This window comes from Balaenoptera physalus (genome assembly GCF_965194825.1).
Source record: "Balaenoptera physalus genome assembly, chromosome: 4".
Taxonomy (NCBI): domain Eukaryota; kingdom Metazoa; phylum Chordata; class Mammalia; order Artiodactyla; family Balaenopteridae; genus Balaenoptera; species Balaenoptera physalus.
The window spans coordinates 9301805-9326141 of NC_138891.1; the positions used below are offsets into that span (position 1 = coordinate 9301805).

The 24337-nt window shown below is 36.8% G+C and overlaps 1 protein-coding gene and 1 long non-coding RNA gene across 20 annotated transcripts in view; one reads left to right on the top strand and one right to left on the bottom strand.

The window, feature by feature from the left end:
* Window positions 1-24337, top strand: part of TBC1D5 (TBC1 domain family member 5) — a 535839-nt gene that overhangs the window by 266615 nt on the left and 244887 nt on the right. For 18 of the 19 annotated variants that reach the window (XM_082459266.1, XM_082459256.1, XM_082459251.1 and 15 more), the window contains 5 exons: window positions 1590-1659; window positions 19396-19504; window positions 20961-21050; window positions 21151-21225; window positions 22340-22407. In XM_082459266.1, coding sequence (XP_082315392.1) covers window positions 1590-1659; window positions 19396-19504; window positions 20961-21050; window positions 21151-21225; window positions 22340-22407 — 412 coding nt within the window. The remainder of the gene's footprint in view (window positions 1-1589; window positions 1660-19395; window positions 19505-20960; window positions 21051-21150; window positions 21226-22339; window positions 22408-24337) is intronic. The other variant, XM_082459259.1, reaches the window with a different exon arrangement.
* LOC309659515 overlaps window positions 1-24337 on the bottom strand; it is a 297583-nt gene that overhangs the window by 174552 nt on the left and 98694 nt on the right. The window lies entirely within an intron of this gene.

The window sequence follows — 24337 nt, forward strand, 5'->3', positions numbered from 1 at the left end:
TTAAAATTACACTTTTGCTTTCAATAACCATTAATGAGCAACATAATCATATAAGTATGGTACCTTAAGTGCTGTATTCAGTAATTTAAAATAATCTCGCCTCTAAACTGAAAGCTCTGTAATTACTATTTGACTTAACCAGGACCACTGTGATAATCTCCCGTGGTACCTTAGAATGTTCAAAGTGGAGTGAAAGTATAAATAACAATTGAATAAATCATTTAAATTATTAAGCTTTAAATATCTTAAAAGTGAATATAACCTGATGTTTGAAAGTTGCATTATAGGAATTAGGAGTATAAAATGTAATCAGATTCTGGTCTATTTAATTTGTTTCTAAGAATAAATGATATATTTAATAGTAGTATCTGTGGTTTCCTAAAAACTATACTTTTAAGTATATATTTTAAATTTTAAGCTAAAATTAATTTTCTGTCAGTAAGAATGTATATTTTATATTATGGCATTGGCAAGCACTTGTTTAAACTTCTTCGGCAAATTTATTTTTATTCTATGATCTCTAAACTGATAGGTATGAATTTGTTCTAATCTGATTTTATGAATATGCTTGAGAGGAATTGTTTTTTTTCCCTAAAAGTTTGATATTACTACATGAGGCAGAAATACCTTTAGATGTTGTTTTTTTATTTTTTTAAACTGCTGAACTTTTGCCCACAGTTAAAACATAAAGTTTGGGGAAGACTATTAAGATGTATTAAAAGATCCTTAGAATGCATTCTTTTTTTTTAACATTTTTATTGGAGTATAACTGCTTTACAATGGTGTGTTAGTTTCTGCTTTATAACAAAGTGAATCAGTTATACATATACATATATCCCCATATCTCCTCCCCCTTTCGTCTCCCTCCCACCCTCCCTATCCCACCCTTCTAGCTGGTCACAAAGCACCGAGCTGATCTCCCTGTGCTATGCGACTGCTTCCCACTAGCTAGCTATTTTACATTTGGTAGTGTATATATGTCCATGCCACTCTCTCACTTCATCCCAGCATACCCTTCCCCCTCCCCGTGTCCTCAAGTCCATTCTCTAGTAGGTCTGCTTCTTTATAGACTGCATTCTTGATCACCGCCTCTCAGCTTTCTGTTCTCCCTCTCTGCAGACCAGATTCCCAGAAAGTGGAGGACTGGGGGGCCAGGGGGTGAGGTGGGCCGGGGGAGGGTATTCCAAGTCTGCTGTCTGCCTGCTCTCTTTTGACTCTTCCAGTGGACAGGACACTAATAAAAAGTTGCCCTTTGTTTATAAGCATTAGTCTGTGATTAAATGATGTATAAATTTTGGTTTTGTCTGTGAGTCATAAGAAGAAGATGGCTGTATTATACTTCATTTGTTCCTGTCTGCAATTACTTCTGTAGTATTCCTATCCAAGTTAGGAGTGGTGGTGTTAGTCTATATTTTAACATCAAAATGAATTTTTTGTTTAAAGGACTCTGATTACAAAAGATATTTGGGGGCGGGATAAGGGGATATTTGTTGTTTTGACTCAGTAACTGCGTGGAGCTGCCACACAGTAGCTTTTCAACTGAAATACTCAAGTTTCATAATCTCAGTATTTTAAAATTTTTTTTCCAGGAGATTCAAATCAAAATGGAAGAAGAACAAGTTCTACTTTAGACTCTGATGGAACTTTTAATTCCTATAGGTAGGTGATGAATACATAGATATATAATATTACAAGATATCTAATCTTACAGGGTTCTAAAAAATCTGACAAATGTGAAGAACATTGTGGTATGCAGTTGTCCTGCAGACTTACTGAGTAATTGAAAATGTAGCATTCTTAGTTCTTGAGTAGATGGACTTATTGTAGATATCTGGCGTTATCCTAGAGTAGGATGATTAGAACGAATGCGTATGTAGTATTAAGCTTCAATATAATCCATTTTTGTTTTTGTTTTTCAAGTGTATCTCTTACAGTACTAAAGGCTTCCTTTGTCTAAGTTTCCTGCTAATACAGAGTGTACTGCTTGTGAGCATCTCAGAGAGTATAAAACATAACCCGTGGTTACATTACGTGCTGTTTGTTAACATCCCATTTGGCTCTTCAGCAAACAGGGCAGTTACATCTCAATTAACAGTTTTTAAAAAGGATACAGCAATTAAGGAAGCATGCATCTTATCTATTTATTTGTTAATATTCTCTTTATAACTTGAATTTGCTTGAGTAAGTGTTTATATATTTTGTATATTCTTAACAGGGAAACCTAGGAAGAAGAAAGATTAATGTATTTCCAGTAATATTTGAAAATTCATATACTGAACCAAAGTGATGTAAGAAATAGGTTGTTTTCTTTTGGGGAATAAAAAGTACAGATTGAGTAATAATACATTTCGACATTATAGGTAGCAATGCAGATTCTTGAAGAAGTACTTTAATTGGAGTACATTGTCCTTATGGTTAATAAGTTCTGATACTTCTGTGTGTTGATGCTATAAAATATATGCAAGAACCACTGTACACTTGGAAACTCATTTGAATATTAAGCTATAATTCCTTCTTTTCTATAATAAATATGGAATTTATGCTTAGAATCTTTATGTTTTTCTTGAATACATATTCTGTATACCTAGCTGGAACTGTGTCATTTGTTTCTTCAGATCCCAGGCAAGCTTTTAACATCTAGAGTAGGGCCTTATATTCAGGAAGCACTTAATAAAAGTGTGGTAATTGTGAAAGTATTTACAGTTTGTTTATGAATTCCAGAAATGAGGTGGTAATTGAGATGCTTGACATCTTTATTTTATACCAGTTGGGGTCTTTATAAATAATCAGTCATTCAAGTGTCACGGATACTGCAGAAGGCTTATGTTCCCATGGTGTTCTAGAAGCGTATTTTCACAGCAGTAAAAGCTCACGTGTTGTCCTTATATTTTCTCTGTACCCATCCTACCTTATAAATGTTGGAGTTCTCCAGAACCTTCTTTTAGTGCTGAAGTGTAATATAAAGTTTGGAATTTGACATATTAAATAATAGGTAGAATCCTCTATCTGAACATGTTGATCACACCAAAAAAAAACAAGATGACTATAAAAGATATTTATTTATTTATTTATGGCCATGCTGCACAGCTTACAGGATTTCAGTTCCCCGACCAGGGATTGAACCTGGGCCACAGCAGTGAAAGTGCAGAATCCTGACCACTAGACCACCAGGGAACTCTCTATAAAAGATATTTAAATAAATACTCATGTTTGTCATGTAACTGAGGAATGCTAAGATGATAATATGTGTGAAATCCATGGTGGAAATATCAGTATTAGATATAAATACAGTTTAAAAAAATCCAAAACAAAAGGAAAATAAAGATGTATTTCAAAGCAGGAAAACCCATATGTATATATCAGTTTCATTGGTGAATTATACTTCATAACTACATTTGTAGTTAGCTAATTATAGTAACTAATGGACAGCAAGTTAAGAGAAATGTGTTAGTATGAAGGCACAGTGTTATCTGGTAGTTTATTTTGTTCTTGAGTAGTTTGAAGATTAAAGTATCTTAGTATTATTGAATGATAATTGTACTTTGAAAATGAACTCCTAATGCAACTTTGCACAGTAAATACTAATATTGTTAACTAATATAGTTTTAATCAATGCCTGTCAGTGTTGTAATGTTAGGATATTAATTTATTGTTATAATTAAAAAGGCAAGATAAAAAGCTCAGGTAGTGCAGTGTATAAAAATGAGCTTTTAATAGTTGGCAGGCCAGTGCTGTTATTAAATAGTATTATAGTATTTAAGGTGTGAAATGAATATTTTTCTACTGAGTAGGCAATAGCTCTTACAATATAATGAGCTTACTTGTGAATCTGACACTTGGGTTAAATGCAGAATTCATAGAAGCACAGCTCTAGGGTATATTTTCATATCAGGTTAACTGATAAAACCTAGGAATTATTGCAGAATCACACTAAAATGGCAACAGAATTGTCAATAAAATTTACTTTTGAAAATGAAAATTATTTTTCTATTACTATCGGAGCTCTTTTAAAGCAAGTAGAAATAGGTTATTAGAAAAATGTGAATGTTCCAATCATCAAATATCTTTAGCCTAACAAGTCTACCTTTGTGTTTTAAACCACCTCAGAAATGCTGACCTTTCTTCGCAGATAATTCTGGCTGTCAACCTAGTACTAGGATACTCAAGCTATATATGCTGTGTCTTGGGATAATGATTAGCTCTAATTTTTTATCTATAGAATGGACATTATAATGTCTGACCTGCTTCCTTCTCACAACTGTTTCGAAGATCGAGATAGGACTGTATAAGATAAAGCCTTTTGAAAATCTAAATGCAAAGCCATGCGTTAATATTATTAATTCTTTGTGCTTACCTCATGTGAACTGGCAACTTTGCTGCCTTAGTGTTCACTTAACCTTCCACGTGTGTACCCTTTTATAGCATGTGCCAAGGTTTTATTAACTTTCCAATTCAGTCTTGAATTGGTCACCTAAGTCTGTATTCTTTCCATTATTTGTTTATATTATTGTGGTCTTAAATGGTCAGTTATAAGAGGGCACAGTCTCTTTTTTTGTTGTTGTTGTTTTGTTTTTTGTTTATTAATAATATCTAAACATAGCGAGTTGGTTCGTATCCTGACTCCAAATGGAGACTTTGGACAAGTCTTAGGCTCAGTCTCCTCACCTTGCACGTGGGGATAATACAACACATTTGTTACAGGGAGTTGATGGGCTAATGTGGTGTGGCAAATGCTGAATCAATGTTAGCTGCTTTTATCTTCCAGTGCATGCCATCCTCATCATTGTCATCACTGTTCGTCTTCAGGTGTTGTAGAATATTTTTACAGTGCGCTAATGTGGAGACACCAAAAGGACGATTTAAAAACAAATGTCTCACCGGAAAATAACTTTTGTGTTTTAGCAGAAAGGAGGCTAAGAACAAGCTTAACCTGAGGCTTGATACTCTGTCTCTGCTGTATATTCCAGGTTGCCTTTGCATAGCACATTTGTACACATAGTACAAATAGTAGAGAAATAGTAGGAAAGATGTACACATAGTAGAGATAAGAGGAAGATGTTTTATTATGAGTATAAGTTCAGAGGTGGATTTTTGGAATTTTGACAAAGTTTGAAATTTACAATCAATGGACCGTATCTATAGCTTTATGTGCCTAAGGCTCATAGATTTGTTTTTCAGAGGCTAGGAGGTTTCACTTTGGATTTGTGTCTCTTGTGGTTTGCTTCATTGATTCAGATAGAGTACAGCTGCATTTAACTCCAGTATGATGATTATATGGTGCCTGGGTAATAGCTAGATCTTGTTTTGGAAGTTTCTGTTAAAATTTAATTGTTTGTCTCCCAACTAATTTGCAGGTGATGTGGTAAAATGGAAAGATTAGAAGAACTGAGAAGATATTACTGGTTTATGCAGTATACCTTGTGCTTTTTAAGGACTAGTGTTAATGTGTTCTGTTAGATTAAATGAGCTTTCTCTGTTTCTTATTTCACCATTAAAACTGAGACCCTTTCAAACCGAGGGTATGAAAGCAGAGAAGTAGTTTGCCGATGAGCAGTTTGCAGTAGATGTTTAACTTAGTGACTGTAGCACAGGGCCACATGGTAGGAGCGTTCTCTCCCCATCCCCCCTCCTCTTCCCAAGGGCAGCTGACCTTCTCCTCTCCAAAGAGGCGAGCCCCTTGCCAGCACATATGACTACAGACTATTACATTAATCTGTTTAGCTGTAGTACCAGCTGCTTGCATGTTTTTAATTATCTTATTAGATGGTATAACAGTGACCTATGAAATAAATTGAAGGTGAGCATTTAAAAATTTTCCCTTTTTTACCCTATGTTTTTAAATATCTTGATTGATCAAATTATGATATTCTGCAAAAGTTCATTGGAAGTCTGTATGGTTTTTTGAGTCAGTGTAAAGCTTTTAAAAGTATAATGTTATAATTACCAGTATAAAAATAACTTCATTTTTACCTCATTTTTGAAAGAGTTAGGCTGTGTTTATGTAGCCACAAATTCATGTTAAAATCTGTTGCTTTAAGAGTCAATTTAGAGAAAACTCAGACCAGTTATTTTGAGTTTCTCTGGGAAACTCAAAATATTGCTTAAATTTCAGACAACATCTTGGCATTGTATAAATGGCATAGGATGGAATATAAATCATTTTAGATTATTTTAAAATAACTTTGTCTATTTAACTCTGATTTTCTAGATTCTGTGTATTCAGTGGTAAATCATCTTAGCTGACCCTAATTATTTTTACAATTTAATTTCATATGGTACCATTTTTGAGTGTATTTTCCCAAGCTGTGCCATTAGTAAAAATGTATTATCTTCTGGATTTTGACAATTGGATAATTTTCAAATAATACCTTAAATGAAATGCTGACTCCAAGAAACAGTTCAAAATAATAACGACCAGTGATTGTTCAGTTATGAGTCATAGCCGATCAACAAAACTTGTAATGATTTAGTCAGAAACCCTGATGTTGAATTAAAAAACATAGGTAGTTGAATGCAAAAAAGAATTGCAAAATACTTATGTGTGTCTTTTGAATTAGCAAATCCTACAGCTGGCATAATGGGGTAACTTGAGCCTTGAAAAATGTGTAGTCCTTGCATAAAGACTATAAACTACACACTGGTTTTTTTTAACTAAGAAATATTCATTCTTTTTGGCTTCATAGTTTTTTCCCTCTAAAGAAGGACCAAGTTTCATATTTCAAAAGAACTTTTGTTGAAGAAATAAGGGAAAAATTTCCCCTTTATATATTTTATTTTCTTTTTAAGGAAAGAAAATAAAAAGCCACTTGGCGCTAAAGTACTGATGGCCTTATTTATTGATATATATGTATATATAAACGTCTTTATTGGAGTATAATTGCTTTACAATGGTGTGTTAGTTTCTGCTTTATAACAAAGTGAATCAGCTATACGTATACATATATCCCCATATCTCCTCCCTCTTGCATCTCCCTCCCACCTTCCCTATCCCACCCCTCTAGGTGGTCACAAAGCACCAAGCTGATCTCCCTGTGCTATGCGGCTGCTTCCCACTAGCTATCTGTTTTACCTTTGGTAGTGTATATATGTCCATGCCACTCTTTCAGTTCGCCCCAGCTTACCCTTCCCCCTCCCCGTGTCCTCAAGTCCATTCTCTATGTCTGCGTCTTTATTCCTGTCCTGCCCCTACGTTCATTAGAACCAATTTTATTTTTTAGATTCCATATATATGTGTTAGCATATGGTATTTGTTTTTCTCTTATTTCTTGATATTGATCAGAGCTTCCACAGTTGCCTCCCTTTCTCAGTATGGTGTATTTGTAGCCCACAGAGTCAAAGGCTGTTTAAGTTAGTTAAAAGTTTTAAAAAAATTATAGTTGGTTTAGCTTTTTGAATTTAAAAGTTGTCTTTTTCTGAATAAGGAAGGAAACCATTAATTTGAACTTTCTTTAGTCAGTGAGGAAATTTTTAAAATTAGGCTTCAAGTTTTATCACAAAGACGTTTATGTATCCTATTTACATGTAATTAATAATTTGGGAGGATGTGGGAAATATCCTTATATCATTTGCATTTATTGTTGGTATAGTACCTTCCTCCTCACCCCGATTTGTATGTAAGAGGGTCATATGTCTCTTGAAATGACAATGAAGCAGTGATTCAAAATATTAGAGATAATAGGGCAAAAGCATACTTTGGATTTAAAATTAGAAATCTAGGTTCTGGTTATACTCTTAGAATGATATAAATTTGTTAATCTGTTATTTTTAGGAATATGGAATTATAGAAACAATTTAATTATTGAAAGTTATACTGTATTAGTTTGTTTGGGCTGCTATAACAAAATACCAGAGACTAGGTAGCTTATAAACAACAGAAATTTATTTCTCACAATTTAGAGGCTGGGAAGTTCAAGATTAAGATGCTGGTAGATTTGGTGTTTGATGGAGCCCACTTCTGGGTTCATAGATGGAGTCTTTTCACTGCATTCTCACTTGGCTATAGGGGCAAGAAAGATCTCTGGGAGCCTCTTTTGTAAAGGCATTAATTCCATTCATTAGGGCTTAGCCCTGATGACTTAATCACCTCCAAAAGGCCCCACCCCCAAACACTGTCACACTGGGTGTCAGGATTCAGAACATGAATCTGTGGGGGCCACATTCAGTCCATAACCCATACTAAAGATAATCAAGACCAAAGTGAATTCCCCATCCCACTCCTTCTCCACCCACTCATCTTAAGTTCCTGAGGCCTTGCCTTTTAAATTATTTTTCCAGGACATAGCTTAGTAAATAGTTGAAAGAGGAGGACCTAGAATTAGGGTTTCTTTCCTGATTCTTAGAAGGTTGCTTTCCTCACTTTGATGTGTTGCCTGTATTTTGTTGAGAATCTATATAATTATATGACACTGACTCTTTAAGTTCTTAAGAATAAATACATAATTTAGGGAAACAGTTTAGAAAAAATACACAGATAGAAATAAGACAGAATAAAGTTTACATCTTAGCTCCAGCATTTACTGACTGTGTGATCTTAGGCAAGGTAATTAACTTCCCTGATTCCTAATTACTTCATTTGTGAAGCTGGACTATTAACAACTCCTATATCACAGAGTTGTAGAGGGCATACCTACAAATGTGTAGAACTGCTGGACCAGTCACCTAACACATAGTGAGTAACAATACTAGTTTCTTTCTTTTTTCTCTCTTTTGTAAAACTTCCTTTAAGTTTTAATCAACTTTTTCACCTAACAAAGTTGGCCTTCATCTCAGAAAAGTATTTTAAATTTACTCATTTTATTTATTTTTGGCTGCTTTGGGTCTTCGTTGCTGCGCGCAGGCTTTCTCTAGTTGCAGCGAGCGGGGGCTACTCTTTGTTGTGGGGCATGGGCTCTAGGCACGCGGGCTTCAGTAGTTGCGGCACACGGGCTCAGTAGCTGTGGCGCACGGGCTTAGTTGCTCCTTGGCATGTGGGATCTTCTTGGACCAGGGATAGAACCCGTGTCCCCTGTCTTGGCAGGCGGATTCTTAACCACTGCGCCACCAGGGAAGTATTTTAAAATTGTATATAGTTTTAAAGTGGCAATAAATTTCTGATGTTTAATTTGATGGACAATTTATAAGTCTGAAAGATAAAGTTTAAGGGTGAAATTTACATAGAATATTTTAATAAAATTAGTATTTAACATTTGTCTCTTTTCTATATCAGATTACCTTGCCTTTTGAGGGAAAGTGGCAGTGGTTAATAATCCTATTTTTTCATTTATTATTAATCCAGAGCATTCAAAAGTGCTTTTCTGACATTTGTTTATATATATATAAACAAATATATATATATATAAACATCCATTTCCATTCTGGCATATGGAAAAACCCAAACAAACTTTTTGGCCAACCCAAATATATATGAAAGTTTGTTGTTGTTCATCATGAGACCTAACATATCTTCATTCATTCTGCAGATCGTTATTCTGCACCCATTCATTACAGGCCAGCCAGTGTGCTAGACAAAGATTAAAACAAAGACCCTGCTCTTGGTGCACTCGTGATCTAGGAGGGGAGACAGACATGGAAGCAGCTAGCATACACCAGGACTGGTGTCATCGTGGGGGCATTTCACCAAGAACTAGGGGAATACCAGACGGGCTAGTTAATATTGAGGGTGGGTTGTGGTTGGGAGACAGGATATGTTTGCTAGGCAAAGTAGATGAACAGGAGTTTTCCGTGAGGTGAACGATATGAACAAAGACATTCTTCATTTTCTACTCCAGCAATGCATTCTTTGGGGGTTTGGGGCACTCAGAATGGGTAGATTCGGTTGGCCTTGTATTTGTCAGTGACGAACTCATACAACATGGGTATTTACATATAACTGTTTCATTGTGGTGACATTGTTACTTTGCAGGAACTGCTATTTTGACAGTAGATTTCAGTGTATCATAGATGTTTGACATATCTAAATCAGTGATCAAAAATTTTAACTGGGAGTTGAAAATGTGAATCTTTAAATTGCACAAAATTATATGAAATAATTGATAATGTTACAATTGAGAGTGAATATTATGTGCCTAGAAATAAGGGAGAAATCAATAAACCAGCTATGGAATAAAATTAACCTGGTAATGAGAGGATATTTGAAAATTAAAAAGATGTCCTAGTATCATCTGAACATATGGACCTAGTTTTCATTCCATGATTTTCTGAGATAGATATAGAAGTAGTTTAGTCTGGTTGACATATTCTCAAGGAGTTTCAAAGATTGTATTTCCAGCTACTTGTTCAGATTAGAAAAGTAATTTGGATGACATGACCAAGTCTCTGAACCCATCTGAAGCAAAGTACAATAGTTGCACACCATCTCTTAACTCTCAATCCAATCTTTAACATGCTTCTAGATCTTAAAGCTTCCTTGAGTGGTCGAGCCCCACTGTCACTGAATCAGGCACAGAGCTCTGGTTGTTTGGATTTTGTTCGGTTCACAAGAATAAATTTATAATCTCCAAAGTAACTCCTGTTGTTTGCTTGCCTGCCCCTCCTCCACCCCACCACAGGGCCACCCCCAGAGCCTGAGTCTCTCCTTTGTGTTCTGACCTCATTTTTTCCCACCTGAGAGATCTGGGACAGGGTGGAGGGAGTAGGATAAATAAATAAAGCCAGAGTGGTCTGTTTGGCATTTTGAACACTGCTCCCACCCCTGTTTCTCCTGCTGCCCCCTGAGCTGCTGATGGAGGCTGCTCCCTAGAGAAGGAACCCATTTTCCTGCCTCTGTGTCTCTAGGTGCCATTCCTAAGTATAGTATTTTTAAAAGTTCTGTAGAAAAAATGAAAATTTTCTTCCGGTGCTGATTTTCAATCTTATAGTAGCATTCCACGCAACAACTTTACGAAAACATCCCGCTCGTTCATTATAATGATATCTGTGGTCTTATAATTAATTGTTTTGTGGCATCCATTTGGGAATATCTGCATTATCACGTGTATGAATTAACAGAACAGCAAATAAAGTAACAAGAAGTCTTTTATGAAGTCAGGACTAGATTTGGGTTCTTTTGAAGTACATGAACTTTCAAATAACATAAAATTTCAGCAGTGGAGAATATGTCTGCATATTAACAGAGGATTTTTTATGAAGCATAATTTAATTTGGGCAAGGAGGTCCTGAGAAAACCACTCATCTTCCACTGTGATGTGGAGCAGCTGTTTTACAAAATCGGTGAGAGAAGTACTGCTCCCACTGGTGTTCGGGCCTGCGTGGGAAGCAGCGTGCAGGCTGGAACCAGGTCTCCACACCCTGATTCCTTCACTTCAGTGTCTTCCCAGTGTCTAGTGCTGAGAAAAGGGATCTCCCCTCTTTTCTTTGTAGATGCAGTAACATATCAGTTATTTAGAGGTCAAATTTCTAATATCTTCACCCAAGGAGGATGTAATCAGAAAGTTAGAAATGGGGAAAGTGTTAAAATAGCCAAAGAGTTTGTTTATTGAGGTAGATTTAGTCCCAGGAAAGCCCTTCCAGTTCTTAAAGTGCTTCCACTTATCTAATTTCTCTTTTTTTTTTTTTTCTTGAAAAAGCCTGATATAGTTTATGTTATTAAAATAGGCTAGAATGGGTGACAGTTCAAAGTTTACTTTGTTGTCTTGGTTTTAAAAAAGAAAAAGTGAGCAAGTGACAGGGGTGCAGATTTAGGATTTCTGAAAGCTAACATATCATTTTATGAATCGATAGCTGATTGCCTGAAAACGATGGCCATGAGAGAAATGCCGCTAAAAACAGAATGGAAAACTCCAAAAGCCAAGCAGTGTGGAGTTATTTAAGGTAGAAGCAAATAGCCATGCATTTCCCAAATGTATATCACATCTGGAGAAAAACTCCTTTAAGTTTTAGAAATGTTTTGGTACTCTCAACATTTTTGAGTTGAGAAAATGGCATACATTGGCCTTTCATCATGCTGGGTAAATTAGGTATTCAAGCATGGATTTTTAAAATCAGTGCATTTTTTTTTCTTTTTAACTATAAATGAGTGATGTTTTCTAGTCACCCTGGGGTTGGGGGTATTTCCTTATTTTTCCAGGGGCCCATGTAAAGTTGTTTTCCCAGGTACGTTAGTCTAACAAATTATAAAGTACACATTGACCTTGAACTAAAGTTTATTTGATCATGTGGCCCGTTGATCTTCATTTTAAATTACCATTTCCTGGATCTTTGAGCCAGTCTCTTGCCAAGTATGGTTATAATATGCTCATGGTCCAAATCTCAGGTCTGATTCTTTCCAGTATCGATCATTTTTGGTAACTTATAGATGTACCACTGTCATCACTAAAGATCTGCTTTTCTAACTTTTATGTGTGTGAGTGTGTGTGTGTATGTGTGAGTGTGCGTGACTGTGTGTGTGAGTGTTGTGTGTGTGTGAGTGTGAGCGTGTGTGTTAGCGTGTGTGTGTGCGTGTGTGTGTTGTGTGTTAGCCTGTGTGTGTGCGTGTGTGTGTGTGAGTGTGTGTTGTGTGAGTGAAGAGGGAGGTGGGAGGAAGCAGGAGGCAGAGAGTGGTGATGGAGACAGAAACACAGAGCCAGTGAGCTAAGAGACGAAAAAGAAAAAAAGAAAAAAAAAAACTTTTACATGCATATCTGATTTTACTTAGAGTGAATTTTATGCTGTGTTACCTCTCTCATAGAATCATCTTGATTTTTTAACCACTTGTATAGTCTAGCTTTTAATGTATTTCCGTCTTCTTTCCCCAGGGACACTGTATGAGTATGTATCATGTGCATATTTATCTTTACATCTCTTGAACCTTTTTAGTTGTTACTTTAAAAGGGAGTGTATATATGAATGGTTTATCATCCAAAAACAGTTTCACTGTCCGATATAGGAACCACTAGTGACGTGGGGCTAAGTTTAGGTTTAAATTAATTAAAATAAGACAGTAAACAACTGTCGATCAGTTGCACTAGCCATATTTCACCTGTTCAGTAGCCACGTGTGAGTACTGATTACCATATTGGATGGTCAGATAGAGGACATTTCTGTCATCTCAGGGAGTTCTATTGCATAGTGCTGGTCATCAAGTGAATGATGGATTCAGTTAAAATATAATCCACTTAAATCTTTTCAAGAGAAAACATTTATTTCAAAAGTACATGTATATCTATATGTGTGATTCCCTACCAGTCAACCCAGTCTTGGAAAACATGGTTTAAGAAACAGGATTGACTTTTAATTAGGCCATCAGATTTTGGGAAATAAATACTTTCTTCTAAATGACTAGAAAATAATTTGTTTTCAATTCTGTAAGTATTTCCATTGCAGTATTGTTTACATCATAGACTGTGTGGTAAATTCTTTATCATATAGAAAATAAGATATCAAGTCCATGCTGGTTATCACCAATAGCAAGGAAAACAAGGGCGGGACAGGGGGCCCAAGAAGGTGGAGGTCTGCACCGAGGTGTCTCGAAGAAACGGATTTCCCCTACTTGTTAATTATGTAAGAAACATCAGTAAACCATGGAATAGAAAACATTCATTTCAGACAACTTCGTAGCGATTGTCTGGAACAGGTCCTTTTCTCACCTCATTTCTATATGTTTGATCCTTTGATTAGTAATATGACTTTTATTATGTGCTTAATTTTTTATAACCTCGTGACACAGCTTTTCTTATTTCTCTTCTAAAAGTACATTTGTTGAGTACTTTTAATCTGATCCTGAATTTCTAGAAGCTCTTAAACACTATATTTTGAAGAAAATAATACATTTTTTTTAAAAAAAAGATGATTATATCTGGCAGTCCAAAACTGTTGCTGACTCAGTTGTATCCACCTTGTGAATATTGACGTGGAGGCCCAAGATTTCTCAATTCACAGTTAAATCCAAACCCGATGTCAAAACATCATTGTAAATTAATTTTAACAAACCACCACATGCTGAACTATCAGTTGCCTTTGTTTCAATGATACCTCATCACATGAGAACGTTTTTCACCTAGAAATATGAAGAAATCCATTTTAGGCTTGGGAGTAATTGTGAGTTGTTTTTGTTTTTATATGTATTTATATATGTATAAGTAATATGCCCTGATGCTTCATTATGGAGGGAAAAAAAAAAAGCTTTAAATAAAAGTAAGTTTTTAAAAATTCCTGATATAGGAAGCAAAAAAGCCAGTACAGTTTCTAATTGCCTTTTAGAGTCTCTGAGTTCCCTCATTACCTGTGATTTAAGCTAAAAATGAGGTAATTATAGATAACATCAGTGTTTATCTGGTTGATCTTGGCACCTGCAGTCCTAATGTTGTAGCTTACCCAGATCTGGTGCCACACTTTATAGTCTGAAGCTGACATACCTAATTTACACTTCTCCTGTTTCCTTTGATTTTTAAGTTAGATGTTCCTTGTTCTATTTCAATAGTATTTTAAAAACCACCCCTTTAAAATGGTATAAAGGCACATACTCCTCTATGTGGAATATTGGAATCATGGTACAGCCCTTTCATTAAGAGAAATCTTTCCCTGATACATTTCTATACAGATTAAAAAATGTACTGTGTCCTTTCTCCCTTTGCATTTGATAAAGCAAATATGATCGTAATTAATATGGCAATCTCCTCACATATTGGCATGCACTTTAGGATTATAAAATTGTATAAACCATTGTGCATCAGATGCAGTTTTCTTACCTGTGGTTCCTCACCTTCAAGTATTCTACCCATCTTGTCTGCCTTAAAGACCACCTTCCTTTGACCTGGCCTTTAGTTCTACTGTTGCTCTAGTTACATCTCAAAGACGAGATGACGATGGTTGACTGGCTGACCTTGTAAACCACAGGGCCATCTCTGAGAGCTCCTGTTCCACCCCGCCCGCCCCCCCCCCAACCCCCCGCAGCTTGTCTGTGACTTCTCGACCTTCCCTGTGGTGACGAGCCCTCCTCTGCTCCACTCAGCAACTTTATTATCAGTAAAAGCCAGCATAGCTCCTCTTGACCAAGTATTGGAGATACTCAGTACTAGACTGTAGTAGTATGTGGTGTGTAGTCTATGAACTCTTCTCAGTTATTGTAATTGTCTGGGTTTCTTACGTTAGCTTCACAGAGACATTGTTTCCTGTCTAAATAAAGCCAGAAAATCGGGTAAAACCATCATATAAAATATATAGTATAAAGTTATTTTCTCTAGTGTATCCTCATTTGGGACAACAATTCAGAAATTTTTTATTCCAGAATTGCCTCGTCATTTTTGCATTCTTTAGGTTACAAAAATATTTAAACAAGTAAATTGAGAAGGTGCTAACCAGTTTCATACTAATTTTATGTGCGTATATTGGGAAAATACATTAAAATATATAATTAGAAATAGTTATCTCCGTATGATCATCAGCTGTATTTCTTCACTGCAAATTCTAGTTGATTCCCATGTCAACAAAAAAAATTAATTGCAAGAGCCTTAACTACCTAAATAGTTCTTCTTAAATGAAAGGCATCCATTGCTGCTGCAAAAACTAATTTCACTTATTTAGAAATTATTGTAGTGTTCATGGCCAATGAATGTTCTTCCCTGAGGAGCACAGAGGTGTTCCCAGAATCCTGAACACAGTGCTTCCAGGGCAGCCACTACTAATCTGCTAACATTGGCAGGGGAAATGAAACAACCCATTCCTGCCTCCTCTTGCTTAGATGCTGGTTACGTTTTCAGGGACCCAGTGCCTGCAATGCAGAGTCGTTGCCACTAGATGGCACTAGTGCGTTATCCAGAGAGTTTTTAAGACCCAAGTTCCATTTGAGGAGATTATGCACCTAAATGTCCCATGTGTTCTTAACCACTCACAGCATCTGTTGACTTACCTTCTCAGTCCAACTGGTGAAAACTTCTCTCTATACTTTTGGACTTGATGTTCAAACTCTAAAAATGTAAGGAAGAAAATATAAGGTCGCATTCCTATCTTGCCTTGTTGCCGGGGACCATTTATGTCTTTTGATGTGTGGAGTATTATGCGTCCCTTTAGTGTTTTCAGCCATGTTATTCTGGAAGGTGCTTTTCCTAATTCTTATTCCATTTCTCTCTTGACAACTTATTTAACTTTTCTGGGCCTCAGTTTTGTCATTCGTGGGGGGGGAGGGGTTAAAATTATTCACCCCAGGAGGGTTGTTGTAGAGGTTAAAAGTGATTTACCCAAAATATTATATATTTTGAATGGACTTTTTTTAAGCATTTTTGAATGGATTTTTTTTTTTAGCATTTTGAGAACACCACTGCTAGATTTTTGCTGTGACAGACTGTATGTTTTCCTATGTAAGACAAAGTTTAGCAACTACCTTTTCTTTATTTTTGTTAATTAAACTGCAAAATTCCACCACTGACTCCTCAGTACTTACTATTGTTTTCCCAGGTCTTCACCTGAGTTCAGGAGTGTTGTCCACCATTTGTATTTGTGATTGGAAAAAACTTTAATTTTTTTCCAGCTCCCTTCAAAGGGCTCAACTTTCCAACATTTTGTCCTCTATAGACTGTTTAACGTCTGGCAGCTCAGTTTTTAGGGTGGCATTTCAGTGCCTACGGGGATACTGTTTATCATTTTTTACACCGAGTTTTAATTTTTAGATATAAAATTATTTCACCCTCCTCTGCACTGCCAGAGTGCTTTGCCTTAATCATATTATTGGTTTACACATCCGTCTACTCCCTTAACTTTTTTAAATATGCTTTTTCAAATATCTCTGAGTGCTAAGCACACAGTAGGCACTGAATAAATGTTTATTATGTTTACTCTGTATCACAGTTTATTAATGAAACACCATTCCATAGAAGAGAAAGACAATTAATACGTTTTCTTGTGGCCTTTATATACCTCTGTTGTTAGAGCTCTCCATCAGTTTGAGATTTGTGCCTTAATTGGAGCTATGAGTACCTATGAATAAATTTAAATGATTGTGAATTTCAGAGAGAATGTTTCCATTTCGCATGCCTCAGTCTCCTTTATTCTTTACCAACAGGGTAATCAAGGCACAGGGTCTTATTTGAGCTAACAAATAACTATCCTTCATTACGTGAGTGGTGTGTAACTTGACCTTGAAAGGCTCCTGACCTTGACAAGATGGCAATGAATCTAGCCACCAGCTGTGTCTACTTTCACAATGTCTTGGTACCTGTGAATAGGAGCTGATTTTGGAAGAGGCTGGAGGAGTCGTTGCCTCACACTTTACCTCTCTGATCGGGAAGGTATTGGCGTTTTCAGGCCACGGAACTGCATGGTCTCGGACAAATTATTCCATTTGAAATCTGTGCTTTCTGTTCTTAGACCACAAGCTATTTAAACATAGGCATGCTTTCGGAGATGTACTCCTGTAACGTTCTTTGTACTCGTTTTTTATCTCATCTTTGAGTATTACTCCAAACTGTATAAAAACAAAACTTGAACAGTGAGATGTGGGTAATATACGTGAAACTGTTGGGAAATGGATAATGTATTTAAAATATGATAGATAATACAAATGGCCAAAAGTGATGTTCCAAAAACTCAAGAATTCAGTGAACATTTCTTTGAACTTGGAGTGGCTAAGAATTACTTAAGCCTGAAAACAATGGAAAGAGCATCAAGAGGAAATAAATGTTAGGTTTAAATTATACACAAAAAGCTTCAGCATGTTGAAAATCAAAATAATTGTGTTAAAAATACGTATATATGGCAGACAAAGGTGTGATGTCTTTAATGTATGAAAAACTCCTCTCGGAACAATAAGCCCAAGACAACAAGATAAAAGCTGTGTTATAATTATTATTAATAATAATATTAATTTTCTAAAATGTTATGATATGCCAGTCCCCTTCTAAGGACTGTTCACATATTTTAATTCTCATAATAATTATTTGAGGTAGATGCTATAATTATTATTCCATTTTACAGAAAGGAAGTTTTAAAAAAGAAGAAATAAAATGGCCCAAAAGCATGAAAAATTTTCGGTTTCACTAATGATACAAAAGCAAGTGAAATCAAAATGAAATATTATTTTCTTTTATGAATAGGGTGATGGAAATAAGACATTTTCATGGAGTAGTGGTAGGAATTTCTTTCTTTCCAGCATAGGGTTGGCCTGTGTGTCGCGTTTGTCACACTTAGCCACAAGCCCCTTCTGGCAGAAGCTTGGCGCGGCTGGAGATCAGTGCTGCGGGGCTGAGGCTGGACGTTCTCCTGCTCGTGGCATTAGGGAACGTGCCATTGCCTCGGCCACTCTTCTGGAAAGCTCTGTGGGGAAGATGCAGCTTGCTCTGCAGTCAGGGTTTTGCACGTTAGGTGTGTAGTTGGTTATGATACCGGCTCTAAGATCGCCTTGTGTATGGCTGTCCTTTCTGAACACGAGTGGGGTCTGGCCAGCAACAACTGTGCATTACAGAGAAGGATGATTGAGGGGTTTAGAGGCTTTCTCTCGCGAGTTGGTCTCTGAAGAGATTGCCAGGCTTGCAGCTTTGATAATAAATTTTACATTATAAGTTTATTGTGGCATTATGGAATCTGAGAGAAATTTCATAAAGCTGCACTCAGTAGCCTCAACTGTTGACGAATGATTCTTGATGTTTAGTTTGGTACCAGACACAGGGAATATAGGTCTGCTTCCTTTATTCAAACTCAGTAAATGGTTTGGGACAATTAATTTCCAATTGTTTCCCAGTAGGGCAGATTTACTTGTATATTAATGAGGCACAGGTGTTGGGCCCCTGGTGTCTGCATGCCTGGGAGGCATATTTCAGTTGTTTATCTCCTCAGCCATAGGTACGGGCAGGCAGCAGGGTACTCAAGCTTGCCTTTCACAGTTTTTACAGTGAGGCTTTTTAATTTTTTTGATGTTTTTTTCACATTTGCCTGCACCTGTTAAAATTTTAAAACTGATCGTGTGGAAAGAAGTTGCAGAGATTTCAATAGTAAATAGTACTAAAAACTAAAGAAAGTAGTGTTCTATATAACTGCCCAGCTTGACATGAAAGAAAAATGAGTTGATTTAATGAGATATTTCAGGTGAGAAGCCAATACGATCAATGGCCCACTTTTTGGTTGTGTATTTTTGGAGCAGGTATATCTTTGTCAGTGGCTAAAGCAGTCATATACGTATATTAATATTCATTTTTTTCTTGTTGATTCACTGAACTGCAGTACCATCATTTTAGAGGCAGTGGAGTAGCCTCCATAGACATTATGAATTTCAGTAGCTGGCATAATTATAGCGATCTACATATTCATTAAATCTACTAAAGAACTCTGTCCAAAAAGACAGCCATGCGTTCAGAAACAGTACACAAATAAATATATACGTTTTAAAAGTTGCATTTCTGAGACTTATTTAAAATTAAATTCCTGTAGCAGTCCTCTCCAAGCAGAGAATTTTAACAAAAGGATCCCCATGCTTTGGTTTCTTGCATCTAGGAAAGAATGGGAAGAACTATTTGTAAACAACAATTACTTGGCAACAATAAGGCAGAAGGGGATTAACGGGCAGCTGAGAAGCAGCAGGTTCCGCAGCATTTGCTGGAAGGTAAGAAGAAAATATTTATTTACAGTTTGTGGTTGCAGTGTATCAACACATTACCTGGTGCCCCGGAAGATCACCCACGCGGGGGATCACTGAATTTTCCAAGAGACTTCACTCTCGAGGTTCTGGCTATCCAGGTTTATCTTTCATAGGACATTTGCTAATAAGGTTGAACCACCTCAGTCCTGGATAACCGGCGATGGTGAAGGAGTCATTTGAAATAGCGGTCTTTTCATCCCATTTGATGGCGTGGAACTCAAGCAACGCCTTCCGGGTCCCCAGAGGCACTTGCAGAAGTCCTTGCTGCTGGAAGGGGGTGTGCGTGCGTGTGAATGTTTCCAGGCTCCTGTTATATCAAGTGCCGTCATGTAGCCACCCTCCCTTTTTTCTTCACAAATAACAGGTGGAAAAGATTTTCCATATTTTTTGTCCTAGAAGCACCGAGAGAAGGGCAGCAAGAAGGAGAAGTGGAGGGAGATTAGGTCAGTCTCCTTCCAGAGAAAGCCCATCGGTCACCACATGAGTGATGATGAGCTAGAGTATCTCTTTCATCGCTTGGAAGTCTGTCCCTTTTTGTTCTCTCAAAGTGAATCAATTTAGATTGAGACTCACTTTTAAAATGACTTCTCTTGAAAGTTGTTTAGGATTCATCTGCACAAGTTCAGCATACGGAGCCTGCAAGTGAAGACAGTAAGGAACACATAATGTAGTAGACAGTTTGAAACTTAATTATTTAGATTTAATAGTCGAAGTGCATTTTTCTTGCGTTTGGTGCAGGCAGTGGAAGCAGGGGTTGTGCTGCTCGGCTGTTTGTACCAGGAGGTTTGGGCCCACCCCCAACTCCTAGTTGTTGAACTTCTTAAGTCTCCTTCATTCGCTAAAAGTAAACTCAAACCCAGATTTTTTTTTAATGTTGTATTAAGCTAAATTAAATCAAATTTGTCTTTTTAAGAATGCTTGTTATTTTCATAAGCTGACTGCTAGTTGTAAATTACGTTTTCTGCTGTAGAAGGAACGGCTTCAGTGCTCAGGCTGTGTCCTCAGATTGTTCCTCTCTGTCCTTTACCTGCTTGTTTGAAGACAGATCTGAAACTACGAATTGGACCTTGCACCTGTTAATACACCCCAGCAGCCCCCCTTAATATAAGAATGTAAAACAGAATTGTACTTGAACCTCAATGAATTTTTCTTGTTCACTTTTATTATAAATTTGGAGTGGAGGTTGATTCCATCTTGTGATGTAGCTTTTGGGATCTTGTTCTTTGGCCTTTGTTCACTTTTGGAATTGTCCAAACTTATATATTTCTTAAATACCCCCAAATATAATTGACTGAGGATTGGAATGGTAACATGAATAGGAATATCTTCTTCAGTTTTCAGGTGGTGCCATTTGCCATAGTTTGACATTTTACTTCTTAGGATTTTTATAAAAGTTTCCTTTTTTTTTTTTTTTTGACAGCTCTTTCTTTGTGTTCTTCCTCAAGATAAAAGTCAGTGGATAAATAGAATTAAAGAATTAAGAGCATGGTATAGCAACGTTAAAGAAATAGTAAGTTGTACTTTAATTAATGGAATTGTTTTCTTAAGTATGCTTTGGAGTCCAGTAGCCTCTGATCTTTGCATTTGTGTTTTCTCTCTTTCTTTCCCAGCACATCACAAACCCGAGGAAGGTTGTTGGCCAGCAAGACTTGATGATCAATAATCCCCTTTCGCAGGATGAAGGGGTAAAGTCTGTCTTTATTCATATCTCAGCCGCTGTTGCCCATAAGAGTACGCTTATGTCTTGTTATCCATCACCACGAAAGCAGTGTTATTCCACACCAACTATTATGATTTTTTTACCCCGCGTGTTATACCGCCTAAAACCAGATGGCCTTTATTCCGTGCTGTGTATGGACAGTATTGTAGGAAGCCAGTGGTCTATTTCTGGGGAAGGGCACTGCCAAGAAGAGGCCCCAGGGATCTGCAAGAGCCGAGGGTCAGAGAGAAGAGCACGAAGATGAGGGTAGAACTGTCCTCCCAGGGTCGCAGGGGGGAGCGGGAAGGCTGCGGAGAGCCTCCCTTCCGGACAAAGGTAGAGAAGGCTTCACCTGGGAGGACCAGGTCACACGAAGGAAAGCAACTGTTTGTAGTGAATATGTGAACAAGTTTTTAAAGATCACGAAAAAGATCGGGCCCACGAGGAGTAATTACTACCTCAGAGGTATTGATTGTGTAACTGCTTCAGTTGCTGCTCTAATTCCTATTTCCGTGTTAACGAACTCTTCTTTTTCTCTATTTTCTACATAACATTAACATTTCTTTTTCCTGATACATGTAATTATTATAATATAGTCTATGGTATAGCAGCATGAAATATGAAGCAATTTTTAAAACTTTAAGTTCACATTTTAAAAAGTACATAAAAATCTATTTGATTATAAAGCCAGAGCCTAATAGAAAATGTTACATATCTTTCTTAGTGCGTTGGCAGTTCAGGTCAGGTTCAAGTGTGACCGCTTGGCCTATGGGCCTCCTCTAATCCAGGCGGACCTTTTTGTTGTTGTAGGGGTAGCAGCAGATGTATAGCAATAAAAGTATCATTCACTTTAAACAGATAGTAGAAAATTTTAAATGTACACAGTAATATCACTGGAAAAGTTGATGTTAGAATAAGGATGTGTTTCTGAGATTAAAGTAGATTTTAATAAAAATTTTTCCAGGTTCAGGTTTGCTATCTGCAATGTAAAATCATAACTCAGAGAGGGATAAATTTAATCATTTAATTATTAAATTGAGATCATGAAAGTCAAGCAAAGTTGTGGTATTATTTTAAATAGGTTGCTTTCCTTATTTCAGAGTCTTTGGAACAAATTCTTCCAGGATAAAGAACTTCGGTCAATGATTGAACAAGATGTCAAAAGAACGTATGTAGAACTACTTACAGGTTACTTTCAGTAATTCAAACTGGCATTACCTCTTTGCAATTTTAGCAAAATATACAGTCTTAATTGAATGCAGTATTCTACTTGTGTTAACAGTTATTTGGGCCAAAGTTTGATAATAATAATTACTTTCTATTCTTAAAGTATAGATTTTTGTGTTCCCTTTGTCAAAGTAAATTGCATTTATAATATTAAAATAATATGTAAATACTTAACTATTTAAATCAGTTTTTCAGTTCCCAATGATTATTTGAAGTCATGTGCTCTGATTAAGGTTATATTTTATAGTCTTAATACTGGTTTTGCTAAAAAAAATTATCTTTTGCTTTACACCTTTGAATCCCTTTCTAATCAAATTACTTTTTAAATGACAAGTATTATTTTTACCCCCCCTTATTTCTCGTCCTCTTGACACCATTCAGGTTTGCAAACAACTCAGTCTACTCAATATTTACTATATGAAGATTGGTTCTTTATTTAGCATGTAGTTAATGTCTATAACTTTTATATATTGGACCTCATCTTTTTGGGTCATGTAGTGAGAATTACATGGAATTTGTGTAGGAAGAGCCCAGGGTAAGTTCTAGCAATGTATGCTATAATCCTGGGCAAATTAATTTCAACAAACATCTTTCGCCCTTAGGTGTCTGTTTCCGTAAAACAAGGATAAGAGTAACCACCTCAAGGGATTGTTATAGATTAACATGTTGATAATGGTAGTAAATTAGATGTGTTTATACTTTAAACTGCAAACTACATAAAGGTTAGTAAATTTGATTTCATCATTGGGATCTGGGACGAGCCAGGTATGTGCAGAGTCCTGAATCCACTGCTTCCTTCCAGGTCCTCCTACGGCTCTGCTTGTCTGCCCCACTCCTGGTTCAAGTCCTGCTCCCCTAGTGCAATGTCAGGGCCACTGGCTCTCTGACATTCATCTCTTTCCAGGTCCCAAACAGAATAATCAGATGACACGGCCTTTTATAAGGTTATACTACATATTTAACAAATGAGATTTTCTATTTTAAAATGGAAATAATTCAGAGGAGTCATGGGTTCAGAGAACAGCAAAACCGTAGCTAACTGGCCGTGATGGTGGGTTGGAGGTGTGAGGTAGGGATCATTTTGATGAGCTTGCTTAGGACTGAGGACTAAGCAGTGATAGGGAAGCTACCCTCCAGTGTCAGGTGGTGGTGCTGGATCTCTAGTAGGTGCTTTCAGAAGGCAGAATGCTGCTGTACTGGTTCCCGGCAGGCACTCAGTAAATGTCTTTTGGGTAAAACAAAAGGGTGAATTTCCTCACCAATCATTTAGGGAGCCAGCTGGGTAATCAGTGGCAATAAAACAGACCTCATAAAAGCAAAAGGCACGGTATATATTGCTAACCAAGCAGTCAAGGTATCTGTTTTGGAAAATGCCGGGCAGTTATCTTAGAAAACTTGACAGCTTCTGTTTAAGAAGGGTTTTAGTCAGTGTCCTCTACTGTTACCAAATGGAAGTGGACATGCCATGGCACTGGGGCAGAGTCACACACTAGCGGCCACATGGGCCAGATTGGCCAAAAGAAATAGGAAAAAAAAGAGGAAGGCAAAGAAAAAAAGTTGGATGGCCAAACCAAACAGGAAGTGGCGTTGGGAGCCTCTTCATCATTTTGGTTCCTTAGCTCAAACGTTTCTGCTTTGCTGTGTGAGAAAATGTTATTTCTCAAAAGGTATATTCTTGTAACTATTTGGTTTTATATTTTCTATGTATTTTTCTTATAAATACGTATGTGTGTATGCGTGTAACACGCATACATGGCTATTTTTTTTTCCCTTATGATTTGTCTTCACTGGTGCATTTTAGTTAAGTTGGCAAACCCGAGATGCAGGGAAGGCTGCTAGGAGGCCTATAGTTCATAGCCTGGGAGGGGGAG